Below are 20509 nucleotides of genomic sequence, written 5' to 3'. Positions count from 1 at the left end.
ATCAGGCCGCTACCAACTCTTCGGTAACCAATTGAAAGGGAAGGCGCTTGTTGCCTTCCCGAATACACAAGCGAAAACTTGAGGAAACTGCGTCTTTCGTCCTTGGAACATGGTTGCAATTACCGCCCGTTGGTTGTTCTTGCCCTTGCATAATGGCTCATCGGGTACCTCTTCCTCAGACTGCAGGCAAGGCCCAAGGGCGCTAAGCGCTGGCGCTTCTGATTGTTGGTTTTGAATGGAGGATCGTACTTATCCATTCCTCTGTTTCTTTTGCATTGAGACTATTTCCTTTTAGTTGTGTCCTAGAAGACACGATCGAATCTAGTTCTGGATCAATCACACTCATTTTCGGCAGCAAGAACACCACGATGGGCACCTCACCGAACCGACGAAGTCGGCACTCACCCACACGACCCAAGGCCGCTGGTTCGGCCGGTCGTGATTCTCGGATTTCTTTGCACTCGTCCAGGGAGAGAAAGAATTCATTGAGACGGAGGATACGTAATATCCTCATTGGCATATTTGTCTCCGCAATTCTTGTCGCATGCCTTCGAGGATATTTCTCTGGTGATGCTCTGGGACACATGCAGTACATCCCACAAGCCCAATTCGTCGACTGGTATGACAGAAGAGAGGAAGTGAGAGATGCGTTTTTGACGAGCTGGAATGCTTACAAGAAACACGCATGGGGTAAGATGTCCTACATGACAAGTCGTCCCGTTCTTCGAATTCAACTAATGCGCCGACTCTTTTCAAGGTAACGATGTCTTTCATCCTATGTCCAAGAGAGGAGAAAACATGTCTCCCAAGGGTCTAGGCTGGATCATCGTCGACAGCTTGGACACAATGATGCTCATGAATTTGACCCAGCCCCTCGCTGACGCCAGGAGATGGCTGCACCGCAGCCTCACTTGGGACCAAGAGCAAGACGTAAACACCTTTGAGACCACGATCCGTATGCTGGGCGGCCTTCTATCTGCACACTATCTCTCAACCCAGCTGCCGCATGTCGCATCCAAAAGAGACTCTGTTTATCTCTCGAAGGCGATCGACCTGGCGGACCGGCTCCTGGTGGCGTTTGACTCCAACTCTGGGATCCCGTATGCGAGCGTCAACATCGGCAAGAGGGAGGGCATCACCTCGCATGCGGATGGTGGGGCTTCGTCCACGGCTGAGGCTGCGACTGTACAGCTTGAGATGAAGTATCTTTCCCACTTGACTGGAAATGACGTTTACTGGAAAAAAGCAGAGCGCGTCATGAAGGTGCTGGATGACCAGAAGATGGAGGGTGGACTACTTCCCATCTTTGTGCATCCGAGCCACGGACAGTTCACGACGAGGGAGATTCGGCTCGGAAGTCGAGGTGACTCGTACTATGGTAGGATCGAGCCCACTTTGTGAGATAGCTCCGAGACTGACGCCTCATAGAGTATCTTGCGAAGCAGTACCTCCAAACAGGCGAATCCATCTACCGCGACATGTGGGATGACGCCTTGGGCGGCATCGCGAGACACCTCGTCACGACAACGCGGAACGCAGCACTGAAGTTCGTTGCAGAACTTCCGACCGGCGTGGGAGGACCGCTATCTCCCAAGATGGACCATCTCGTCTGCTTTCTTCCGGGCACAATCGCCATGGCTGTGAGTTTCTCAAGTCTCTCATTCTGTCATGTACTAAGGATACAACCGGCTGAACCCCGCCATGACAGGCAACAGAAGGGCGGCCTCTTGCGGAAGCCCGTCGTGACCCGGGCTGGACGGCTCAGCACGAAGACGACATCGAACTCTCGATCGAGATCATGAACACCTGCTGGGGCATGTATGCCGTCACTGACACTGGTCTCGCCCCCGAGATTACGTGGTTCAACGCCACAGAAGCAGACTTACAGCCCGGACCTGGCGACAGGTGGCTACGTAAAGAAAGCAGTGGTACGTTGACGACTCTCTTCCAACCTTCCCAAGCAAAGGAGCCTTGTGCTAATATAATGGTTAGTACTGTCGAAGTGGAAAAAGGACTTCATCATCAAGCCCCTCGACGCTCACAACCTGCAAAGACCCGAGACGGTAGAGAGTCTGTTCATGATGTACCGCATCACTGGCAATGCCATGTACCGAGAATGGGGCTGGAAGATTTTCCAATCGTTCCAGAAGCATACTTTGGTGCCCGACGGAGAGGGGTATACTAGTATGAATGATGTACGGACGGTGCCCGCGTCGACGAGGGATAATATGGAGAGTTTCTGGCTGGTAAGTTATATATTAAGTGGTCGAAAAACAAAGTTACATACAGAGCAGACTTCGAGCTGACGTTGCCGACTGCAGGCTGAGACTCTGAAGTATTTATACTTGCTATTCTCGCCGACGGACTACATTCCATTAACAGAGGTCGTCTTCAACACAGAGGCTCATCCTTTTCCAAGGTTTACGCCAAGGAGTTCTTTAAAGACTGGCTGGGAAAGGCTGCCGCGATGACAGCCATTCAAACAATCTTTGGAGCTAGGGTTGGTATAATTACGTGTAGGCGTAAAAGCTTGACGGAAAGTGGTTGGATTTACTCTTCACTTTCATCTTAGCTAGAAAGGATGACCCTTGCCAAAAGGATGCAAGCTACGCCACCGAGGGGAAAGATAGTAACCAGAAGATCTATAGAGCCTACGGGCAAAAAGTCTCGGTTTGAACAACCAGTCTGAACGGATGCTCCACCTTCTTGACCTTGCAACATTCTCACATCTATCATGCTAATTTGTCTAATTACAGACTCATAGAAATAGACATTTGTGTGAGGATTGGGAAGACTTTTGCTAGGCCAAGAGTATGATTGCCCGTTGTGCTAGTGATAGACGTCTGTGATCACAAGATTACCTGAGCTACTCTAGGGGTTTCGGCGAGTTGCAGAAAATCCGGTCATCTTGACTTTGCTGATAACCTCAACGACACGAGGTAGGTTCATTAGGAGAGGAATCGCTGTGACAACCGAGTCCACGGTGAGACCTAGGTCTGGAGTTTCACGCCGTTCCCTTGTATGAGTGGCTACGAGCACCAACTTAAAGTGAACCTCAGAGTCTCGGAGACTCTCGCACTCGGTTTCAAACCGAGATTTAGAAGGCCGACTTGAAAGTGTTCAATTATAGGTAATTGCTCGCCCGCGATTGAGTTTCCTGTTCATATGGAGAAGGCGATGGATGGAGACAATACCCCACCTGATTCCGCGGAGCTAAGGAAGCTAGGGCGACATTAGACCTGACTGAATGTAGTGCATCATTGCGCATGTTGGATTTCGGCAATCAACCCAAGCTATTTAAACCAGGAAACGTGTTCAAGCTTTGGAGGCCGAACCGAAAGCCATTGCCAAACCCTCTGTCCAAGTTTGGGGTATTGCAGAAAGTTCTCCGAAACTCGTTGGAGACGTCGAGACGTCACAAAAGAGTGACGGCAATCAGAAATTCGATCAAAAGCCGTAAGGGAATCTAGAGTTGACTTTTCGATAGCCAGAATTAGATTCAGAGCACTCACAAATCACACGACCAAACAATGTCATCCCAAAAAGAAGAAGAAAAAAGACCGAAAAAAAAACAGCCAGCTTCCCTGGTTACCCCCCAAGAGGCGTTTCGCCAGGCGGATATGGAACGGTAAAGTATCCGGTGAGTTGCCGCAACTATCGGTGTTTATGCCGCTCAATAGCCGCTGAAACCCGGGCGCGTTGGTCCAAAGTGACAAAAAATGGTCACGCTTTCGTCCAATAGTAGCAAATTTCTCCGAACTCAACTCCACGTCTACACGTGTTGCCACGCAGAAAGTTGCGGGTTCATGAGACGAGTCAGTACTGTGTACATGCAATGCGCTACTTTAGTCTGGATCTTGGACCATCTGGGTAAATTTGGGGGCCTCGGGGGAGTCTTTGCTCTCTAATAGAGGGGCTATCATTGTGAGCTTGCGGTGCTTGCCATCACGCAAATGGCTGCTGGGATCATGTCAGCAAGCCAAGTTCGGGGTTCTTTCCCCTCCCCCGCCCCCTCCCCCACCTTGACGACGCCAACGACAAGCCCGGATGGCTTCGTTTTTGACGTCGTCGAGTGGGCGAGTGGGAACTTGGTGCGGATTTGGCGCTGTTCCCCCACCATCCCACCCATCCACCCCGTCCACAGTCCATGGAATATCCAGTTACCCCCGCTTACACGGAAGCTGTCGCGCGCGTTGTGTTTTATTGGATCGCGGTCTCTCCGTCATCGGTATGCCTTGCCCCGAGGTTAGGTAAAACCAGACGTGACCCCTCGCTCATTTTCTTCCAGATGCTCTCGTTTTTTCTGGTGTTTCTTCACGATCTCTTCAGTGTTCAGATTCTCCTCTCATACCACTCATAATGTAAGAGCCTCCTGTGCTATCCAAGCTTCCAATTGGGGACCAAAATCACTAACACACCAACCTCTAGATCTCATAAACCCTCAACACCACACACGTCACAACCATGAAGCTCCTCTACCCCACCTCCCTCAAGCTCGACGTCGACAGCCTCCAGGGCTTCTCCGTCGACCTCGTCCCCTACGACGTGAAGACCACCATCCCCGAGGAGCACACAGACGCCGAGATCCTCGTCACCTGGACAAACTCAGCCGACAACCTCAAGGACGCCGCCGCCCGCCTCAAGAACATCAAGTGGATCCAGTCCCTCGCCGCCGGCCCCAACGACGTCCTCTCCGCCGGCTTCGACACCTCCAAGGTAACAGTCACCACCGGCTCAGGCCTCCACGACCACACCGTCGCAGAGCACGCCCTCGGCCTCCTCCTCAACGCCGCCCGCCGCTTCTACGAGATGCGCGACTACCAGCTCCAGTCAAAGTGGCCAGGCCACCTCGGCGGCCCGCAGCCCGACCGCCCCGCCAACGCCTTCACCACCCTCCGCGACGCCCGCGTGCTGATCTGGGGCTTCGGCAACATCGCCAAGTCGCTCACCCCGCACCTCCGCGGCCTCGGCGCCCAGGTGAAGGGCGTCGCGCGCAACGCCGGCATCCGCGATGGCGTCGAGGTCTACGGCGAGGACAAGCTCGCCGAGCTCCTCCCCGAGACGGACGCCCTCGTCATGATCCTCCCCGGCTCCGAGTCCACCAAGAACGCGCTCAACGCCGCGCGCCTCAAGCAGCTGCCCAAGCACGCGTGGATCGTCAACGTCGGCCGCGGCACGTCCATTGACGAGGAGGCGCTCGTGGACGCGCTCGAGGCGGGCGAGGTCGGCGGCGCGGCGCTGGATGTGTTTGTTACCGAGCCCTTGCCCGAGTCGAGCCGGTTGTGGAAGGCACCGAATGTTGTCGTCTCGCCGCATGCTGCTGGTGGAAGGCCGCAGGGCGCGGAGGCGTTGATTGCGTATAACTTGAGGCGGTTCCGTGCTAGTCAGTCGTTGAAGAATGTCATCTAAGGTGCGGCGGCTTTTTTTGAAGTGAAAAAATGGATGGAGAGCGTGGTTTGGTGGATAATAGACATGATTGATACAATGCTCAATACAAAACGACCTTCATGATTCCAGAGTTTGACTTATGCGTCGCCCCTTTCTGCCCTTGCCCAGAACTCAACAGAGTGTCACACCATGATCCCTCTCCGTCAGCTGGGTATCATCTCGCTCAAGAGTCAAACGGCTCCGCAATCTTCTTCGCCCAGTAAACCTCCTCAGTCCACGACCACACCGTGACGTCAAGCGTTTCCTTCCAGTTATTTGTCTTCTCCATCCACGCTTCATGACAAGCCTTCTGGAGGTCCTCTCGAGTCATCCCCTCGAGGTTCTGGTGGAACTTGCCATTCTCAAGCTGGCACCAATCCCGGAGCAATCGGCAGCGATCCTCTGCCGATGTGCGGCAAACCTCCCGGTGCAGCCATTCGCTTACCCGGAACACAGTGTAGTCCGGGATGGAAGTCAACGGCACCACATCAAACTCCTCAGCGCAGAGGGCGAGCTGCTCCCGTGTGAGCTCCATCTCGTCTCCCATGCCTCCCATGGTCGCATACTCTCCATCAGCATCAAGTCCAGGCTCCCGCAGGTCGAAGCCCTTGAAAGCTTTGGTGAGCTTCATGCTTCTGCCGGTGATGATGATCGTTACGGCCCATTTCAAGATGAGGTCGTACGTCTTGGCCAGAATCAATCTGCTCTCCGGTTCGTCAACGACGCCAGGGTTATAACCGAGAACCATGGCCATAACAAAGTGGCCGCGGCGGTGTACTCGCCCAACCGTGGAAATGCTGACTGTATCCGGGATATGATGCGCTCCCCGGGTTACGTCCCACTTCAGATCCGAGAACATCTTGACGGCAGAGGGAACGATGACTTCAAAGGCGATGCCGTGGGGAGGCACTCTTCCGGGGAAGACGTTGTTCCACGTGTCTTCGCGCAAACGCGCGGCGACTTTGTCGTGGTCACGCACAAGGTAATTCTCCGGTCTCATCAAGGTGAGACCCAACTTCTTCCGCTCCAGGGCGGGAAGGTCGTACTTTTGCTTGATGGCGTCCTTCAAGCCGTCGAACCAGGCGGAGGCGTCTTCTGGGGTCTTGGGCTTCACGGCTGGTTCGAAGTCGATCCACGGGAAGGTCTCGTGGTCGCCGTTTTTGGCGACTAGGAGGCGGTTAAAGAACGTCAGCAGAGGGTTTCGGACTTGATGTCTGCGGCAGTACTCACACTTCTCATGGATGAAGTTCCACACATTGAAATCAATATACCAGGCGAACCATGCAGTCGAAACGGAATCGCGACCCTCATGGATCAGTGATCTCGCCATTTGGTATGCTCTCGCGGCCTTGACGCGTTCGTAGTCGAATTTGCGAGGGATCCCCAGTTCCCTGAACTTTCCTTCGACGATCTCCGCTCGTCCTTTCGCTGCGAGAGCGATGTTCTCATCTTCCTCGCTCTCGTTCATCATCTTCTTCGATGGATCTGTGCTTGTTGGTTTGCTCTGAGTCTGCGATAATTATTGCGATGGCTTTTCGTGGGAGGGGGGAAATTCTGGGGGGAAGAAGAAACAACTGTAACTTGTAACGATATTGTGGAGGAAAGAAGTGATGAAGCAAAGGAGGGGAAACTGGAGGCAAGCACCTGGGTTTTTTATTTGTCTCGTGGCAGCGAAAAGGGTTTTCTGACTGATCTTTGCCCGTCTGCTTGACCAAGCGCGGGAGCACCTCCCGTCTAGCTTAAGGTCATAGATGCCGACTAATCATTCTCAACCGTGTGACCTGCGGTACCTTAGGCTCTATTGCGTCTTTCTTGAATATTGTTAAAGCAGGCGTTTTCAGAGAAAGACTCTTCCTTTCAATACCGTCTTGAACATGTAAATGTCTGGAGATGACAAAGTATTGCCTGAACACGTAGCTGTGAATGAGTTGGAAAAGGTACTTTCAATGGCTCTTGATACCCAATGATGGGACCAAAAGTTGCCAATGGCCTGATGTCAACGAGTGTTCTGAAGTCCCGATGATGTTTTCGAGTACCTCAAGATTATGAATCAGAACAAATCAAACCAATGACATACTTCAGTTCAGTATTGTACAATATAATACTTCTTAGCCACTCAATGTCCGTCGAGAATTGTTAAGTGTAATGACTTAAGAACTAGGCGTTCTCATGAGTTCGAGTAAATGACTTCTTCTTGATAATTGCAGCAGCAGATGTATTTGGTTGGCCGAGTGTTAAAAAGTTCGATGGCAAACCAAAAAGACACAAATCTTATAGGCCTCTGGTGTACGTTATGAGCAGTGTCCTTCAGCTCTGTCATAATCCTGGGCCTATTATGATCTTGCAAGGGTTAAGCAACCTTTTGCTCCTGAAGTAGTCTTTTGGGAATCACTCAGTGATAAAATACAATAGACTTGAGCACCTGAAGCTCGTCATACCATGGACAATACGCCCGTTTGACGTCTCAGTCAGTGCCAATCTCCTCTTCTGTCCAGATATATACCTAAAGTATGCGTGATGACTTGTTCCAATTTCTATCACATTATGAACTAGAATCAACGAGTTCGGAATTCTTAAGCTGTTTGTCCGGTTTAGACATATATACGCTGTGTTCCTTTTCAATTTCAGATGCGATATGTTTCTAAGACACTTATTCTCACTCGTGACTTGGATTATCGTCTTGAAATTCAAAAATTGATGCTTGATTTTCCTTCGGATCCTATCGTGCGCAACCTGTCACATGGATTTCAAGAATATGTGATTGGGCCTATTAACTCGTTCTAAGAATCGATGGAGCTCTCATCCAATGAAGAAACATGCTTGAAATGCCTTTGACTTGAAGTTCAACGACCATCATGTTGCATTCTCTGACCACACTTGTATCGTACCATTTGATCTCAAAGAAGTAATATCCCCGAAAAGAATTGGGAATTATGTCAAAATAAAGTGATCAACACATATTTGTCCTCTTGTTAGTATCGCAACTTCACAACAGAGACTCTGTGAAAATTGCCGATTGCTTACATTCTGCACCTAGAGAATCGACCAACCAGTCAAAGGAGCTTCATTACAATCTAGAAACCTGAGCCTAGTACCAAACGCACTTCCGATATCATGCTAGCCTTTTTCGCACTGGAGAAAATGCTTTCTGCCTCTTCCGAAGAATACGTGGGTAGCAAGGCTGCCGGACAAAAAGTCAGGATGCAACCATCTCCCTAGATCCGCAGCCTGCTTGAACCCTTGACACCCAGTCACAAGGCTGCAGCAAAATTACAATTTAGTCTTCAACATGATTGGAAGTTCCAGACCGAAACTTGACGTGTGACAAAGATGCAGCACACCGCCCTCTATCCGATGGCTTTTAATTCATGACGGTCATTTGATCACCGGCATGAGGTTGCCTGCCTATTATACCTTTTTTGGGGAATGCTGCCCTTCCCGGACAAGCATCTCAGAGATCATGTGCAATGCGCATCCGACTACCAGATCTGGAAAGTCTCACATCCTTGCGATCTTAGGGGGATGGCTTTCGATCACAATCAATGTAGGCCAAGCGACCATTTTTCAGCCGGTCTCGGTCTGGGAGAGCACATATGTGCACACACAACCTTCTTTGCGATTTTTCTTATTCGTTGTTAAAGTTCTGTACATGAAAGCAATAATCTGATACTTCATCTGTTGTCTCTTAACATATCTCAAGTTCCAATTTCGGTGACACAGTAGTAGTCCCATCGGCCACAGACTGCAGATTGACAAAGTGTAAAGCAACATTTGGTAAGTATTCCTCGGGTAGATGAGTTGATATTTCGTAGTCGTAGCTTCTACATACATATTGTGACAGTTGCCTTACTTTTGCCTGCCCACTCACTGTCGTATAATTCACAATCAACTCACGACAGCGTCAGCTATTTGACGGGGAAATGATCTGACTCGAGAAGCAGAGAAGGCTGAGGAAAGTGCATCAATTCGAGGCACCCACACGCTAGATGCGCGGCGCTAATGATTCGTGAAATCGCCTTTCGATTCATCAGTGAACACGTCTGGAGTTTTAACCCTTCTTTCCCTCATGTCTGCATATGCAAATCCATGTCTAGCCTTACAACCACCTTAGAAGCAAAAGTGGCTTGCATGTTAAGTGCATCCACATCCTTTCATTGCGATGGCTGCTGCTTCTGCTTCAAGTCGGAATCTCCCTAGCATTTACATAATGGCTCTCGAATCGAGATACTGTGGTTAGTCTGGTGACTCTGGCCCTTGATATCTCCCATTCCGTTCTCACACGCCGTAAATGCGCGCTCTTACCCAAAATATCCTCTGGAACAGTGAGACAGCATACTGGATCTGGTGCCTCGTAACCTGACCTGCTCGCTTCACTGGTGTAGGGCCCCAACTCGTTTCCAGTTGATATCAACTCAAAGGCTGTCCATCACTGAGGTACCAATCGAGTCAGATCATCAACCGTTATCCAATTCCTGACCTACATGGATGTGGGAAGCACGCCACACCGAGATGCAGCTTGGCACCCTATCGCGGGAGGCCGGGAATGCGGGCGTTAAGATTTGTCTTCCTCATAAAGGTGATAGGCTCGGATGCCCAATCTGGCTTACCGGTATGCGGCCACATCGCCTACCCAAAGCCGCGGCTAGCGCAACCGCTCTGCCGCTGCTGCATGGGCTACCTGGTTTTTCCAGACTTCCCCGCATTCTTCTAGAGCCTTGGATAGTCATCATCGACCATCAATCATGAACTTCAATGACCCGACAATGACAACACCACGAAAGACAGCCAGATCTTGCTACAGACATACCTAGAAAAACAAAGTATCGAACTGATTGAATCGCAGATCACAAAGATATCTCCACAAATGGTCTCTAGGTGGCAGATTGAAAAGTCACCAAGGTTATTGAAAGCTTACTTTATCATTGGCCAAATAAACGAGCCGGCTGGAGTTAATGTTGTTGCCTAAAGGTACGGCGAACCACTAGATTCACAGCGTGACTGCATCAAAGGCGCTGTTCTAGATCGAAGATCGGGCTGTGCAAACATGGAACTAAACCCCTCATTCTTGATTGCGAGCTTCAAATTCAAGTTTTCCGCAGATCATGAGATAAGAGCTTTCGTACATGCAATTTGGATCCAACGAGAACGAGCTTTTCCTGACTCTCAATGGAGCTCATCTTTGCATTTCCAGTCCTAATATTGACATTGTCTGGTTGATTAAGAAACCGGGGCAACGGCAGCTTCGGTGTAACTCATAGTAATTGTGACGAGGCTCATGCCATAGAAATGGAGGGTGGCCAGAAGGGTGCCGCGTGCGCGCGTGCGCGCATCACCATGCATGGGTCGATGAAACCACACCATGTTGCTTGCGGGCGTTATGTCCGTCCGCAATTGGAAATTACTTACTGCAGGAGAAATGCGCCAGCCATTCAGCCCATAGAAATAACGCAAAAGAATTCCTCTTAGATATCATGGAACAGTGTGCCCCATGACGACTTTACAAATGGTAGACTGTGCCTAATGTCTCGGAGTCGAAGCCATTACGTTTGCAAAGGTTTCATTTTGGTGCCTAGCGTCAACTTAGACGAGGGTTTCAAGAGCTCCCTTTTGTAGGCTACTGAAGGGTGATAAATCATGGAGTGGTGCCTCGTGGAAGGCACGAGATGTTCACATGGGACCGCAGGGGTTGGATGTGATGATGCATGTTCCGGGCGTGGAACCGTCTGATGCGCTTCCAGGGAATGGCTTGCAAGGGATAAGGCAACCAAATCAAAACTCGAATCCGAGCTATCAAAGTTTCGGGACTTTTGACAGGCAGGGGCGTTAGCTCCAACCTGAACATTGACCTCTCGAGACAGCAACGAACACTCAAGCGTGAAATTGAAACATGGGTTTTGGTATTAACAGAACCCGTCATTGATGCCGATAGAATGCACTTTGCTGAAAGGCGTCTTGAATTACTCCGACTCTGACCATGAAGAGGGAGACCCTCTTACGCTGACGATCCCATGACCGCATCGGACTTTACGCCCGAAAAGCACCGTCAGCACCAAATGCTAGTTAGTCCGAAGGAAGCACTTTTTTCTCACCATCGCGTTGAGAATATTAGCAATCAATTCTAAACTTGGATTCTACCGAAGCATTGCCTATTTGTAACGGAGGACGGGCTTCTCTGCTGTGACAGCAATGCAAAACTTGAAATCATTTACTTCCTTTGGCGGAGTCTTTGACATCCATAACTACTTGAACCATGGAATAAGGCAACCCCCCGCCTGCTAGGCACCAAATGCAAGGCAACGTCCGTGGTCCAACGCCAACCTCCGGTTCTCGGACAAGGATGCGATATTAAACGCACGTCCATGCGCACAATTAGCGTCAGTACGGAATAGGGACCCGAGAAATGAGATCAAATCAATTGAGTACTACCACTGCTTTCAGCGGCCCGGACGAGTCCCGAGGGAGATGCGGGTTCACAGACGTCTACCGCCCGAATTCAGCCCCGGATTGGGGGCCGGTGGACTAGGCACAATTCCGAGATATTCAGGAACAACCGTCCCTCCGACGGACGTAGAGAGGCTGCTTTGACATGTTTGATCTCGAGACTTTGATCCTGCATGTGTACCCTTTTAGTTTCTCCATGGAGGTAATCGCCGAGTGTGCTGCACACTTGGCCGAATTGGTTTCGCAAAGGTGCATACCACCCCGCCCCTCGTATTGATTTGCCTTTTACTCCGCCCGCCAAATGACGACCAAGTTGCCGCTATCACACTTCCAACCCGAAATATCCGGGCGTAGAAGCTCAGTTGCCTTATGGGCTTAGAAAGGAAGAGGGAAGTAGATGCCGCGTTCCTCATCGGCTTACGTCGATATTTTCGTCAGTCGGGTGGCTGGGTTCGGGTCACGCCTAGCATCCTGATACATTCTCACCGACGTCTAACTTCAATAACGGGTTGCCTCGCGATATCACGTTCTCCTCCAACTTACTGGGCATTTTTCGATTCTCGGCGCATGGGCTTATAGTTCTGTTGCAGTTTCCACAAAGGTAGCGGTTGTCAAGTTGCCACCGAAGTCAAGTGAACACGCCAATGGCGAGTCTTGAGGATTTCCATCAGGGAAGCGGACTTGGCACTGGGTAGACAATTATACCTATGAAAGAGTGTAGAATGTCTCATCCGGATGAACTCTGCAAGGCTGGCGAATCGTTGCAATTATACTACTGCAAGGCCTTTACGCCCAACTTCAAAAATGTATAGTTGCCAGACAGCGGGTGCTTTTATTGGCCAGTCACGGGTCCGGTGCCGATCCCCGGAGTGCCGACGGGATATCTGGAATATCCCGAGTACGTACACACCTACTTACAGTACGGAATCTGAAACATTTCTACCTCGCCATTGTATCACAATGGGTATCTTTAGTTAGTTTCAAGAAGTCCTAGAACCAATATCAATCCAAAGCGGCTGGTTGGCATATGCAGTATTGATCTGCCGGGCCGGGCCGAACTGCATCCCGCCCCGGGACTAAGAATCAAGATCACGGAAATCTCATCGGACAGAGGACGTCAATGTTACACCCGGAGAACGAGGGTTGAAACTATCTACATAGAGATACTTACATACTCGAGAGTATGAATCAGAACAGACTTGCAGCAACGAACGAATGATCCATCTATTGCCTTTCTTCCCTCCATATTCCCTGCTACGGGCCGGCGAGCTACAGTCTAGCCAGACGTATTTCGATCTGATACAAGGCTTCGCGGGCGCCGAATCATGGTACCGCGGATAGATTGCGGTAGTTATTTGGCATCTCAGTTCACTAGTCATAGCCAGTGTCTGGATACCTAACGTATTTAGAGCAAGCGGGGCTGGTTCTGCATCGTGGGAAGCGCGGAAATGGAAAACAGAAAAAACCAAATACAAATGAAACGCCGAACGCCGCACAACTCTCTTATTGATGCTACACAAAAGCCTCCAACGCAACGCCTCCCACCAATAGAACTCACCAGTCCACCACCGTCATTGACTCGCAATGGGAGCATCGGGAATGATCATATCGCCATCTGGAGACGTGACGTCGCTGCTGAGGTCAGGTATTTCTATATCGAATTGCGGTGCCACGCCAAATTGTTTGGTTTCTTCGTCGTAATTCAGCCACTTGCCCGATGTTGCTAATCGACAGCCCAGCCAAAGACAGCGCTGTGAGCGCTCTTCCATCATTGACGCAACCTCGAAATACTTTTCGTCGTCATCCACTTTCGTGGCCGTAAACCAATCGCTCGGATAGTATTTATCAACCCAAAGGAGGCCCCGCTGCGCGAAGTCGTCCGGCAGAGGACGAGGATCACCCTTATCTGGCCGGGGGAAGTCTTCCGACTCAATGGTCTTGATAATTTCAGTAGGCATGTCCGTGGGCATGATGGTGTTGAGGAGCAATGCCATGAGCTTCCAAGGCATCTTCTCTTCTATTAGTCCCATTGCTGCAGGGAACTGAGACAAGTGTTGGAGGAGTGAGAGTGTGACGTGCAGATAGGGGCGGATGTTCTCGTCGCCGAACCGCCTCAACACAACGTTATGAGTACGAGCTGCAAAGTCCACGGCGTCCAAAAACTTCTGTGTTGGAGCGGCTATGGTTTCAGCTTCATCCATTGGAACGTCTGCGTCGTCGGCACGGCCTGATTTGATGGCTCTCATAATAGGATTGCTCTCGCTACCATATTCGAGAAGTGAACACCCTAGCGCGATCGAAATGTAATACGCGCTATCAAGCCAGCGACGAGTGTGACGTGCGATGTGGTTGTCCAAGCTGTCGATGAACTCGTCGATAGACGAGGAGAGTTGATCTGTGTTCTTGCCCGAAAAGAGGATGGCGTGAGCGCGCACAAAGGCTGCGTCAATTTCTTGCAGCCTCGTCTGTGTGCCATTGAGATGCGGGTCGAACAGAGTCATAATTGACTCGCGAGCAGACAGGAAAGGAACTGGCACGCAGAGAGATTTGGTGTAATAGAAAAGCTGCTGCAGAGCATTGGGACGAGCCAAAATTGCGAGGTGATGATAGAGGCGACCCGTTTGAGGGGCTTTATCACTAGCCTTTGAGTACCAATGGCGAGAGACTGAAGTCCAGACCTCTCTATCCTTAAGATCATCATCTTCAATAGCCATACTGTGATAAGAGTCAATATGTATGGAGTGGGAAGATTGGTAACAATGTCTTGTCTTGAGTTTACTGACCGATAGCGGCCCAAGTCGCCGAGGCATTCAATCCAAGTATCTTCGAAAGTTGGAACAGTCTCATACAATAGAGCCATCATAGAATATGCCAAATAAATGAACGTAAGCATATGTTCGAGCGAGGCAGGCAGACGGTGCCGCAAAAGCTCCAAAAATGAATGAATCCCATGCCTCCACATGCGCGCCGGCATGGCGTACTTGCTCGCGAGCCGTCGTAGTGCCGGACTCGCCGAGGGATGCTGAGACGCAAGGAAGAAGTCATGGTGTTCATGCAGCAATGTTCGGTGTAAAGCGATCAATGCCTGCCACTGTTCATTATTTAGCTTGGGATTGGTCTCATTATTTGAACTCTGAGCGTTGTCGACCTCGATACACTTCGATTCAACCATGACGAGCCCAGCATAAATGCCCTTCACCTCAGCAACAAGTTGTTCTTGGCTAATAGGGCGCGTCTCTGGCTGCTTGATTAGTACCTCAGTATTATCAAAGTCCGAGGAACGCGGATGCTCAAACGACCGATTGGAAGCTGCTCGGGGGAGGTCTGCACCATCTTTCTCCCTGGATCGCCCGGCATCGGTCCGCCGGGGAGTAGACGCACCCTCCTCAGGGGTCCATAGCCTGCCAGCCTTGTGCGCGGGGTCTCTTTGGAAATCACTATCTTCCGCTCGGCTGGCACCAGAAGCTTGGTTTGGCTGTCTTGCACGGCTGCGCTTTGGGTGTGAAGACCTCTGATCTCCGTCCTTCCTTTTATTCTTTTCTGAAGATGGACTAACGGCCCCTTGCCTATCATGACCGGCCACAGAATCATGGGCACTCGGGACGTCCTTGTCTATAGGTTCTTGTTTTGGGGCACTTGGTTCGGGCGGAGGTTGCGGCGAGTTTGACGAGGGCCGCGTTCGCTGGCGGTCTTTTATCCTAAGCAATGGAACGTCAGCATTGAAACAAGCAGCTCTGTGAAGGACAGCATTACTGTGCCCATGTCCTCTCTACTAAATCATTTTGGTTGCTGTCGAGCCTGCTATGGCCGCAGTCTTTGAAGTGACGCTCCACGTCGCCTTTCGTGGAGTTTACAGGAAACGTATAATCGGCGCAATGCGAACATTTTCGTAGGTTAGAGTCGTTTGCACGCTTGTAATTGGTAATTCGCTTCGAAAGGTCGAGACTTATGCCATGCGAATTGCTCGTCATTTTTGATGTATTCGCGTGTGTTCCGCCCAAAATCCGTACGGGGACAGAATGGGCATCAGTGCTCCGGGCTAAAGTAATTCCCGAACGTGTTTTGAGCCGACAAGATTCTGGAGACAAGAAACCAGCAATAGAATAAGAAGGCCCTAAATCCCTTTCATACTCTGAGCAATTTTCTAGTTTTTTCAGGCGAACGAACTGCCTTGGTTTGCCAGTAGATGCAGCTCGCGACTGTTTCTCAAATCCTCGAGACTGACAGACATCCTTGGTACCTAGCTTCTCAATAGCCACTGTTTGCCAGCCTGCCTGGGCGGCGGAAAATGATGAGGCGGCGGTTGAGAGGGATGGCGACCCATCCGGCTTGCACCCCCGCACCCCCCCCCCCCTGCGGAGCTCGATTCACGCCTGAGGCATATACATACGTATATGTGGACGCCTTAAATGAGGCTCTTCTGTGGCGAACCAAGCCTGCGAACCAGCAGTGGTTCGGATGCTGTCCCCCCCTCCACCTTCCAGTCTTTCGAACGCTCGTCTCCAAGACTTAACCATTGGGGGAGGGGGGGGGGGGGGTCAACGCTATCATACCTAGTATAAGATCCTGGCGTGCCCTCTCCAAAGTCGTCATTTTGTCTTGCCAGTATAGATTAGTGTTGCTAACCCATCACGATGCACTTCTGTTCTGCACTTTCCAGTAATCCCTTCACAACCCGAAGGACGGTTCATCGTAAATGGGTTTACACGTTGCTGATTGGCTTTGGCAAATGCACTGGATAGATGACAGGCTATTCTGTGCGGAAATGCTGTGCTAATGTCCAGAGTCGGGGATCGGTTTGCATTTTGTTAGCGTAGACACGTCACTAAGAAGTTGGGGGCCAGATACGGCCCAACGAAAGTGCATGTTTTTGCCCAAAGACAACCTCTATCTCTGTGATCAGTTGACCTGGCTTATGTAACGTCAGCTGGCCAAATAAAGGTGTTCATCTCGTAGTTATTCGTCTTTTACACAAAACAACATCGTGTCAGGCCAGAAGGTCTAGCCCAGCTGACTTTCTCGAGAATTGTTACCACGAACATTGGGCCCTGCTGACAGAAGTCTCAGCCGTGAGTGCCATTGGAAAGCAAGACTCTGACTTCGCTTCTTCTCTTATGTCTCTACCTCTTTCTTTTTCACAACGAAGACTTCGCGCTCGTGAGTCTGAGTGAGTCTTGTAATTTTGGGGTCTCGTCCTGAGCGTACAACGGGTACTAAGTCTTGGGAGTCGGAGTTTCGACCTTAGGCTCTACTGTTGCCTGTCTGGCCTTGGTACTTTCCGAGGTGTCTCATTGGTCTGCTCACGCAACCCAGCTCATTGGCTCAAGTGGCTCAAGTGGCTCATTAGCGACCGCACTGAACCACGCCACAACCCCAGTGACTGAGTTCATAGCCGCACAGAAACATCTCCATCTCCTTGACCTTCCGTGGAGATATTGTTGCGGAACATTTCAAGAGTTGAGGGCCCCGTGGCAACTCAGTGCTTCCGGCCACGGAATGCTCGGTTCTGTGTTCTTACTTTTGACAAATCTTCTCATACGCCAAAGGCATGAAGCGACCAATCTCCAGAGTCCAACGCCACTCGGGTGAGCTCAGCCACAACCTGTGTGCTGCATCATATGTCGGCGAGTCCGTGGCTACTGCGAAGCAACGCAATATTAACGAGCAACGATTCAAAGAGCCCACAAAATCCTCGTATCAGCCACCACTTGAGGACATTTCCGCGGTCCCTTGACGGAACTGAACTCAATTCCGACGCTTGTGTTGGTGTTTTATGGGTTGGTTCATTGGCGAGGTCGGCCCTGGTGGCCAAAATCACGACGAACGTGACGCATGGTTTGGAGGCCTTCTCCCTAAACACTACCCTCTCACGGCTGAAAGCTGATAGATTTGCAGATACGCGAGGAGGCAACTTGATGACGCCGTATCAAGGCTGGCTGAGCCGCTGACTCGATATTTCGATAGACGAGACTCGTATGCTGACTGGACCCGTGACAACAAAGTTGTTGCTCCAGAGACGGACACATTTTCATTCGGGCCTTCTGGAGGCAATGAAAGCTGGCTCCTCATTCACATACTTGTGGAACACCGGTGGATCAAGGCGTCCGGAGACATTCACATAAGACATGTGCAACTTGCAACTCTCTGGGCTGAGGTTGGGCAATATCAGATTCACCACTGTCTTAGTTGCAGTTGCCATCGACGTTTTCGAAGCATCGTAACGAATTGATGCTTTCCCAACACCGACCTTTCGGCGTGAAGTGTCATGTGGCTGGCAATGAGCATGATGTATACGCAGCTTCTGCCTACAAGCTACACGGCCAACATTAATTCCCCTGCAGGTCTCGGAGAGGGGGGGGGGGGGGCGGGGGCGGGTTCGACAACACAGGGATTTGCTCGACAATGGGGCAACTCCAGGCACCCGAGTGCAGAATGAATCATCACCAGTCATTGCAGATTTATCAAGAATGAAGGAAGATGGTGTGGATGGCTCAGCTAGCTGCAACCACAACTCTTGTCACTTGAGGACTGGGGCCTTGTGACTTGAATGATTGGCGAGTTGAATCAACCCCCTGGATGAGGCTCTCTCACTAGTATCTAGTGTTTACATCACTTCATGCGCAGAGACTAATCTGGAGAAGGACTCGGCATTAACGACTGCAAAGTACCTTTTTAAACCCAGTTCTTTTCGGAGTATTTAGGCAGACTCGCGATCCTTAGCGAAAATCTTACATACCACGGCCTGAGGCTCTCCAAAAGTGATCCTTGCGGCGGATCAAAGATTCCACTTCCAAACGTTGAAACGTCGTTTAGCCAAAGATCTTTCGCCGGTCTTTCGGACTTACCGTCGTTAACACCTGGCAAGAATATAATTACTAATTATTTGGAATATTCTAGAATCTGGCCTACATTAGGGTTCCTTCTGTTGGCCTATAGCTGGCGATTCTAGAGTGGCATATTACGATGTTAAACCTTGCTGTTGAAGGAACATTCGTTTTATTTCAGCAACATAATCAACATTCATCGTTCAGCGAGCCAACTTGAGTGAACCAGTAAAGTAAGGCTGAAATATCTAGCTTTCAATCTTGGAGCCAGCATACATGTAAAGTGAAATATGATCTCCACACCGCATGTTCTCTATGGTTCCTTCACAAGCTTTTGTTCTAGACCACTAGCTCTTGTCCTCTTATTCATGGTGCGAAGGTAGAGCAAGTCTATACCAACTCGTATGGAAATCACCATTTTGAGTTGAGCGCGTGCTTGGGGCACATTGCGCGTACCGTGTAGTCAAAAAGTGTATCGTATCGTGCGATTTCCCTTAAAAGCCTGATCCCGTTAAGGTCGATCTTTTGCGCCTGTAAAGCCAGAAAAAAACCACCACGCAACTGTAACATATCCCGCATGCATCAACATTGCACTTCCAATACCACGCTGCCACAACACAGGGATGAAGCGAGTAGAAGTATAGAAGCCTTTTCCTAGCTACAAACGACTTACAATGCATAGAAATTAATAAATCACATTTGACCGTTGAACGTCGGCGAATCAATTTACTCACATTTACAATAATTGCATGTGCATGATAACTGTCGACGTGGCATGCTGAGGCAATCTTGGATAAAAGGATGTTACTCGTGATAAAGGCCCAACCGAGGCTGCGTGCCGCCCAACCTCCGAGGCTGGAACATGAGGGGGTTGGGTAGGACAAGACCTGGCCGGTATGTCTATGGCTAGCATCGGAATTACGTATTTACCTGCCCAACTGCCAGGTCTGCATCGTGACTGGGGTGGGGCTCCATCAAGTTAATGTGCTGGCGCCTTTCCTATCTGGAAAATAAAAATCGTGAGTAAGTGCGAGGTGTTGTCGTTAAATTGGCTGGCAATTTACTTCCTCCAAACATTCAATCTAAGCAACTTGGCAATGCACTAACATATCAAGTGTAGGACTGTACAGATCCTACGTGCTCCATAGGTTAAGAATGGAATTCGCAAGTGTGGAAAACTTATGCAAGTAAGCTGGGAGTTTTGTTTAAACAGATGATTTTGGAAAGAGTTGACTTTAGCCAACTGAATAAATGGAGCTGTTGAAAGTGACGGGAGGTCGTCGACGAATGAGTATCTAGGCATATAGGCACGTGACAGCGACAGGGGCACAATATAGCACTTGCGCCACATCCCGCCACAATGGTAACGCAATTAGATTCAGACCCACCCTAGCCGTAGCTGCCTGTCTACTGGGTAGCGAACCATCAGGTTGCTCAGCTGCCCGGACGAGGCAACCATGTATCCACCATTCTAACTAAGTGGAGAACAGGAAATTAAATCGTGGCACCCTTTCCCGTCGGTCATGCATCATTCGCCAATTCATTGCCATGCTTTGACATTCCCACCTCAATCCCATGATGAATCCGTCATGCCACCCGAGCGGAAGCGCGTGTATCCATTCCCCTCATCATCCGCGGTCTGGCTGGGCGGCATTTTGATGTCTCATGAAGCTGTGATTTTCTTAAAAGGAGAGGTCCAGGTACATGGGCTGAGCAAGAACATCCTTTATTGTTGCATTCGACTGGGTCACCTTCTTCATCACCAGTTGCCGTGGCATGATATTAGAGCTAATTCCGAGATCCCGTAGTCTGAATGC

At 50.2% G+C, this 20509-nt stretch overlaps 5 protein-coding genes across 5 annotated transcripts; 3 read left to right on the top strand and 2 right to left on the bottom strand.

Moving 5' to 3' along the window:
- Window positions 1–777: 777 nt before the first annotated feature.
- On the top strand, window positions 778–2471 carry CTAM01_09662 (glycosyl hydrolase family 47; the record flags this gene model as incomplete). Its single annotated transcript, XM_060525680.1, has 5 exons — window positions 778–1378; window positions 1429–1640; window positions 1709–1928; window positions 1993–2246; window positions 2322–2471. 5 exons carry the CDS (start codon window positions 778–780, stop codon window positions 2469–2471), a joined length of 1437 nt encoding a protein of 478 aa, XP_060379749.1.
- Window positions 2472–3953: 1482 nt separating this feature from the next.
- Window positions 3954–4250, top strand: CTAM01_09661 (uncharacterized protein; the record flags this gene model as incomplete). Its single annotated transcript, XM_060525679.1, has 1 exon — window positions 3954–4250. One exon carries the CDS (start codon window positions 3954–3956, stop codon window positions 4248–4250), a length of 297 nt encoding a protein of 98 aa, XP_060379748.1.
- Window positions 4251–4464: 214 nt separating this feature from the next.
- Window positions 4465–5409, top strand: CTAM01_09660 (D-isomer specific 2-hydroxyacid dehydrogenase; the record flags this gene model as incomplete). The annotated part of the gene is made up of 1 exon (XM_060525678.1): window positions 4465–5409. The coding sequence occupies one exon, from the start codon at window positions 4465–4467 to the stop codon at window positions 5407–5409; it is 945 nt and encodes a 314-aa protein (XP_060379747.1).
- Window positions 5410–5611: 202 nt separating this feature from the next.
- Window positions 5612–6898, bottom strand: CTAM01_09659 (uncharacterized protein; the record flags this gene model as incomplete). Its single annotated transcript, XM_060525677.1, has 2 exons — window positions 5612–6594; window positions 6658–6898. 2 exons carry the CDS (start codon window positions 6896–6898, stop codon window positions 5612–5614), a joined length of 1224 nt encoding a protein of 407 aa, XP_060379746.1.
- Window positions 6899–13439: 6541 nt separating this feature from the next.
- Window positions 13440–15839, bottom strand: CTAM01_09658 (uncharacterized protein; the record flags this gene model as incomplete). The annotated part of the gene is made up of 3 exons (XM_060525676.1): window positions 13440–14583; window positions 14652–15566; window positions 15622–15839. The coding sequence occupies 3 exons, from the start codon at window positions 15837–15839 to the stop codon at window positions 13440–13442; spliced, it is 2277 nt and encodes a 758-aa protein (XP_060379745.1).
- Window positions 15840–20509: the final 4670 nt, after the last annotated feature.

The sequence above is a fragment of the Colletotrichum tamarilloi genome, assembly GCF_030869305.1.
Source record: "Colletotrichum tamarilloi strain Tom-12 chromosome Unknown Scaffold_39.1, whole genome shotgun sequence".
Classification (NCBI taxonomy): Eukaryota; Fungi; Ascomycota; class Sordariomycetes; order Glomerellales; family Glomerellaceae; genus Colletotrichum; species Colletotrichum tamarilloi.
Note: the sequence above shows the minus strand (reverse complement) of the source record. Positions and strands in the feature narration are given on the sequence as shown.